Source organism: Trachymyrmex septentrionalis, unplaced genomic scaffold (genome assembly GCF_001594115.1).
Source record: "Trachymyrmex septentrionalis isolate Tsep2-gDNA-1 unplaced genomic scaffold, Tsep1.0 scaffold131, whole genome shotgun sequence".
Classification (NCBI taxonomy): domain Eukaryota; kingdom Metazoa; phylum Arthropoda; class Insecta; order Hymenoptera; family Formicidae; genus Trachymyrmex; species Trachymyrmex septentrionalis.
In genome coordinates, this window is record NW_017304450.1 from 305,587 (window position 1) to 313,051 (window position 7,465).

The 7,465-nt window shown below is 27.0% G+C and overlaps 1 protein-coding gene across 1 annotated transcript in view; it reads right to left on the reverse strand.

Moving 5' to 3' along the window:
• Nucleotides 1-1,809: 1,809 nt before the first annotated feature.
• LOC108757007 overlaps nt 1,810-7,465 on the reverse strand; it is a 293,512-nt gene continuing 287,856 nt past the window's right edge. The window contains exons 10-13 of the mRNA XM_018501233.1: nt 5,971-6,173; nt 4,835-4,986; nt 4,684-4,756; nt 1,810-2,206 (exon numbers count right to left, since the gene is read on the reverse strand). Coding sequence (XP_018356735.1) covers nt 2,185-2,206; nt 4,684-4,756; nt 4,835-4,986; nt 5,971-6,173 — 450 coding nt within the window. The 3' untranslated portion in view covers nt 1,810-2,184. The remainder of the gene's footprint in view (nt 2,207-4,683; nt 4,757-4,834; nt 4,987-5,970; nt 6,174-7,465) is intronic.

A 7,465-nucleotide genomic window follows, 5' to 3' on the forward strand; every position in this document is an offset into this window, starting at 1 on the left:
AAGCAATACGTGTACCTCTTTCAGTTAAATGAGATCGTGATTTCAATTTACAGTTTTTCTCTCAGGCTGTGAAGTTGTGACGCAGTGAGTGAATTTCAAAACAGTCCGTTTTATTTCTTTTTTTTAAACGGGTCATCGAAATTTTTCGGCATTTCGTCATGCCATAGATAAATTTACGTATCCAGGAGAAACGAACTCTTGGTCCCTATAACTCTTTGGAAACACGTATCTTCTTTTTTCGAATTTATCTGAGCAAATATTTGTCTGAATACAAAAAAAGTAGAAATTTTATTTAGCATATTAAGTAAAACTATAATATATTATAGCAAAATCATAACAATTCCGATAGTTTTAGTATAAAGATTAATAAATTATAAATTTATATAATTATGAGTATTACGAATTAATAGAAGAATTACATGAGTTCGCAACAAACAGCGACGCACGGGTTACGAACACATTTTTGACATTCAATATTTCATAATTATATCTCATAATATTTCATAATTTGTAAATTGTGCATCCAATTAACTTTTGCTATATTTAATTGAAGGCACGGCATTCTATACATTTACATTTATTGATCACGCTAATTAATGCCGAACCCAATTTGTCCATGGAAAAGCCAATTTTTGTTAATTTTTGACGATAATTTCATTTTCGTGGCATTCAGATGTGTTTTGATTCACATCTACAAACATATTTCATTGCTAAATTTATAACACCTTTTAATTAGTCATTTGTAAATTAAATTATAGTAATAAATGTTGAAGGAAAATGAACATAATCGTAAATCTGCAATATATTACGTTATAATCCACAAGAATAATTTATGCCCACAGTATGTTAAGTGTTTTACCATATTTCTCCAATTTTATTTGCAGATATTTTATGAAAATGCATACAAGATTGTTGTAACCGAGTATACTTTAGTTATTATACCACATATATTCTATATTCGCGCAATTTTTTATTCACAGATTATACTCGCGTGCGTCACAGGAGAAACAAAAAAAAGTGATTATTTGTATAGAATTAATACATCAAACACAATTCGAGTTCACGTAGAGTCGTATGGTATTGCCGAAATTTTTTACTTTTTTATTTTTCTAGCCTCGATTGACCGTCCTCGTAATTAGTTTCTCATTCTCTTAAGTACGTGTACGACGATCCTTACGATATACCTTTCGAACTTATCGCTTACTTACAAGCTTACTCTACAGGAACGACCCTACCTCTTATATCTAAGAGTCTGTTAGCGTATATCAAAAGGATTATATACAAAAGTTCAACGCGCCGATCGCGTCTTTTTCGAGCGAACCAAAGAATTTCCGGTTTACATCCGGAATTATCCGAAAAAATAAAGAATCGCGGTTTGGTTTCTGCTCGAGAAAAACGATTCCGACGAGCCAAAGGCTTAGGAACTATACTTACGGCTATGTGACATTGTCAAGCGAATTTCATAATCATTTTCGAGATGTCCTCAACTTTATATTCACGCCATGTTAATTATAAAGACTTTTAGTCACCAAAATGATTGAAATTTTAAATTCAATATTTTATTAAATTTACGAATATTCATCAAAATCGATCAACCTGTACAATCTCATTTATTGACAATTAGCACTTTAACATTATTTAGATGCAATCAATTGATTAACAATCTTGTTGATTAAATTTTAAATGAAATTCATCACCTTTGTATTGCACAGATAATGTTTCTTGATATCATGATAATTCGATATTTGCAAACGGTCGAAGTAGCTTGATCATTAAAAAATCAAAATTAGAATGTAATATTTTTAAATCAACTTTTCTTCCTTTTTCTCCTCCTTCTTTTCTCTTTTTCAAATATATAATTTAAAAAATGCAATAGAAAAATTAGTGCAATTGTTCTGATCGATTAGATGATAATGCTCTTGAAAATGCCAAATTGAGGTTTAATGTTATTGAGAGTGTTGTGAGTTTTGTCTCTCACGATAAATTCGCAAGACAGAAATACTTAATTTCATATAAGTTGCCCTAGTAATACTTTAATCCACTGTTGCTTTATCATCCATTTTTCATTTTTCTTCTTATCATCTCTGCATATAAACTAACTATAATTACGAATATATTAATATTTATAAATGTATTTTCATATCAATATCGTTCCCATTCAGTATATTTCGGCATAGCTTGCTTTCACTGGGCATTCATCTCAGACCTATAACATACAATTATAAAGAATACTTATTTCTTACATAATATAAGTTTTAATTACAATACAAAAGTTTTATATTATTTTTTCTGCAAAAATGAGTTTTTTTCTTGTTTGTTATAATAGTTATATGTGTATTCATATGTATACGATCCTACACTGTTAAAAATATAACTACGAGCTTCCTTTACATGTAAATGAAGCTCGTAGTTATGAACAAAATTAAAAGTAATAAATTATTTAACTGAAAATTAAGTTACAGTAGTTACTTAAATGTAATAAACGTGTACATTAAATTTCATGTACATGTATACAGATACACTTTTCAGTTACAAATACATTAAATTTAATGTAATGTCATGAAATAAAATTTAAATTGTGTAACTTAAAAGTATATTAAATTTCATGATATTTTTAACAGTGTAAGATTCTTTATTTAATATTGTTTTTTAAAATTGTTTTGTAATTCAATATATATACATACTAAAAATGAAACTGTTGTATAATTTATGCAGATTTATATATGTAGCAATTACAATTATATTATAATAATGCATTAATTTATACTATACCTTTTCGATATAGTATATATATATTGTATATATATCCGATTTTTTTTCAAATAATGCTTTTCCATTGCTTATAATTTTTTTATTAACAATTATTGTTTCTAATTTTAGTAAATATATAGATTAGTGGACAGAGTTCTAATGATCTTGATCTTGACATGTTATTAAGATTAAAATCTTGGGTAATCTTTTTTTTAGCCGTCGCTGATTGTTTATTAAAAAGTTATTAACAATAAAAGTTAATTATTCTCTCTAATATTTTCAACAGTAATATATATTTTCGCGTAAAAAATTATAAATTCATATGTAACCTCGCTTTACGTTGTAAAGTGTATGCGTGAAGTAGTGGATTCCGCTTCTCTTCAAAGATCTCCAAAAATCTTGTTTCACGTGGAAAGTTGTAAACTCACAATGATGAGTTTCCACGCAAAAGGTTCAACCTGAACCTATGTGTCTAATTTTTTGTAATAAAACCAACTTAATGGAAGGAAGGGAGGATAAAATCCATTAAATATATTCACTTTATAACGCAAAGCAAAGTTTCACATGGGTTTCCAACTTTCCGTGCGGAGCGAGGTTTTACGTGAATTTCGATTTTTCACGCGAAACAAAGTCCATTCCATTTCTCTCCTTTGTTTACAGAATAGAAAACAAGGTTATAATTCTACATAGGTTTTTAGCTTTCAATGCGAAATAATTTCTGATTTGGAATAAAAATTTGATTTAAGTTATATTTTTTCCAGAGTGAGGCTAAAATAAGAGGAGTAGAGCCCCTTCCTTCGCCAAAGCTTTTTACTTAAGTATGCAAATATGCAAATAATAAAACGTATTCACACTAGTTAAATAAAAAAATTTTTTTGCGCACCGTTAACCGCGTTGGCCATTTCTATTGGCAATTTTTGCCTCCTTTTTTTATTGCAAATAATGAGATGTTTACGTAATAGATAAAGTTTAAATCATAATATTAAATATATATTTATATTGTTAACTTTATTTATTATAACTTTTTAACAAATAATGAGCGACGTCTAAAATCTTCTGAAGGTCACAAGATATATTGTCACATCCTGACAATATATACATATATTAACATTAAAATTATTGTAGTTTGGTCTTATACTTATATATAATTTATATATTTACCCAAATTTTAAAATTGTAGTTGCACTAATTATAAAAATAAGCTCTTGTATATTCTAATATTGTCTATTTTAATATCTAGAAAAATTGTATTATATAAAATTTTATTACATTATATTATATGAAAATTTGTTCTGTTAAAATTTAATCGTCCAAATCAAGTTGTTTCACTCTATATTTTAAATGTTTATAATTTTTAAAAATATGATTTAAAAAAAATGTTTTAAATAAAAATTACTCTTTTAATACAAACGGAAACAATTGGTCTTATATACCCATTTAAAATTTTAAGTTATCTCCGCTTTACTTCCCTAAAACATCAACAATGAATTTTAAGATATAAAAACTTAAACTTTAAACCTTAATCCGTAAGTAATTACGGTTGCAAAAAATAATTATGGTTAGTCAATTTCTTTAAGACTTAAAGCTTAAATGTTACGCTTTAAAATCTCATTGTAGACGCCGTTTAAAGAAGAATGGAGGAAAGTTGGTCTTGATATTAGATTTAAAAGCTTTTAAGAATATAAGTTTAAGACCAGAACGATTAAAATTGATAGAATAGTTTTCGATACATAAATTAAAATGACTTATGTGAGCTATCCTATATATATATATGTATATATTAATATAAGCATATAATAATAGTATGTATACATATATATTTTTTTAATACACAAACAATTATAAAACAATTATGAAAGCAATTATAATAACAATTATATCCAAAAGAATGTTGTGTCTCAATAATAATGTTTCAATATTATATATACTCACTTTAAAGCTTTATAACGTTCTTTTTCTGGATTATTATCGGGCGGCTCACATTCAAAAGATGCTAATGCAAGTGCTGTAGAAAAAAAAATTAAAAATGTAACAATTTTATATCTTCGCATTTCCACAACGAAACAGAATAAATATCTCTTACTATTTTCTGTGAGTACGGGGCTCGCTTGGAGGAAGGCAATGACGCGCGGATTCTTCTCGAATGGACAGGCAACTTGTTTCCACGCGATAAATTCGGTCACTTGTTTCGCTAATTGCCAGAATTTCTCAAAGTTGATGTGACCGTTTGGCAGTCTGAAACGTATAATTAAACTTGAGCATAAAAAATTAATATAAGTTAAAACGGCTTTATGAATAAATCAAATTATTATTTATAAATAGAAACATAAAAGCCTACACAAAATCTTGATGTAAAAAAACAATCTTTAAAAACTAATGTTTTTTAATAAAAATATAAAACATATAAACATATATAAATATATATTTCGATCTTCTATTAGATCATCTTCACACAGTATCGTTACAATGAATACTAAAACTATTTTAAATTATTATCTCTGATGGTAGGTCATTAAATTAAAAAAATGTTTTGCTCATATTTTCGTCGCATATATATATATTGCTGATTCTAGAAGTCAAAATAATCGCTTATATGGACTTCGTTGATTATTAGAATTGACTCTAGATGAAAATTATTACAATGCAATTGATGTTGCAATAGCCGAAATTAAATCACAAATACAGTCACAGTTGCAAAAATTAATTAGCTAAAAAAAGTTGTTTAGATACATATTTGACGCGTTATATTGATAATCTTTATCTATTTCATACAAATTATGACTTGTAATTTAAAAAAATCAAAACTCTTTTTCATGAAAAATTCAAAATAACTAATTATTTTAAATAATACAAGATTTTTTTTCTAATATTATAAGAGACACGATAATTTCTATACACTACTGAGTGAGGAAGTGCCAATTTCATTGATATTTAAAAATTAAAAAATTATATAAACTTATACTATTATACGATAAGCATTCCGTACATATTTTATATTATACACGTATATATGTGTTGTACACGCATGCACGTATGAACGCGCACGCACGCACGCACACTAAATAACATAAAAGTGCAGCATGTGTATATATACTTATTATATGTATCTGCGATATGTATATCAGATTTTATAATTAATTAATTCAAAAAAATATATATATTATGTACGTAATTTAAATTATACTGTAAAATTATACAAATAGATTTAATATTACTTACTTATTACTGCAACCCTCGTTGAGGAAGTACAAGTCCTTAACGAGAAGACTGAAAAAGGGTACTACGATTCGCTGACGTTCATCTGTAGCGCCAGCACTACGCCACATTGCGGCTTTCAATGTGCTACGATAACTACTGAAATTGCTGCTTGGGTCCATCTGATGCTCCAAAATCGAAAATTTGGCAGATTGTATCTTTGACCACTGAAAATTATAAAAATGTATGATAACTCCGATATTTATGCAGCGCGAGGATTTATATAACGTAAAAAAATAGAACAAGTTAGAGCAATTACTTATATTATGTTATCACTCTGTTATATGTCTTTATGTTACGTTAGTGCACCATAACATACACATCTGAGCTGTTGTCTCAAGGTTCAAATTTATTTAATTTCTATCGATTTAATTGTAATTAATTGTGTAATTTTCCCTAAGAAATGTGAAAAGTAAAAATTATATATGTATGTATGTACCTATATAATATATACATATAATAAAATTTTCACTTTTCACATTTCCTCTCTAAGGAAAATATTATATGATTGATCCTCTGGTATGAAGCTTTGTTCGTTTAAGAATAAAACTGTTACGGATATAGATAATCAATGAATAATGCTGATTCAAATGATTTTTAGATTTAAGGTTATAATTGAAATATTTTTATTTTTTTCTAGTCTTCTTATTTTTTAAAAATCTTTCGCTATTGATAAATATATTTTTAATTTTTTTACTTTTTATTTCTTTTCTTTTATTTTGAAAATATTACGTAAACTGTGCATATATTTTTTAAATAAAAAATTCAAATTTAAACGCATGTTTACAATTAGTGGATTATCTATCCCTGTAAATAAATTGCTATTTCAAAATCTTATTTTGTCCGTCAAGATTTAACTTCTGATCCCTGTCTCATAGATACTTGATCTCCAGAGACTTCCACCTGCTTGTCGTGAGAGTCATTTTTCTTAGCCCGACTAGATTCGACTCTACCGGAAATGCTCGTCTAGAGCAAAAACAGTAGCAATCATGGACTTCTGCCAGATCCGGTAAATTGAAACTGGTTGCGCCGGAAAGGATGTCGGAATACTATCGTATGAAAAGAATAGAATCTACTCTTTTTGTAGAAAAAGATCAACAAAATAATAGGAATAATAGGACGCAGGGGATGCAAGTAATAAGGAATTTCTTTCGGTAAAAACTTTTTCAAAATCTATTAAAAAATCTGAAGTTTGCAAAATTTAATTAATTAACAAATTATCAAAGGAGGATATAATTATATTAACAAGCATAATTTTATATAAAGAATAGTCTCGGAATCTTCTAATGTAAGATTAATTCATAAAAACAACAGAAATATTATAAGTATTAAAACTGATAGTATTTATTTTTTTAGAAATATATTGATATTTTGAAATGTGTAATATCCGATATATATTTCAGTCTTATAAGTTATGCAATAAGATATATTTTATTTATAATATAATGTAATATAATAC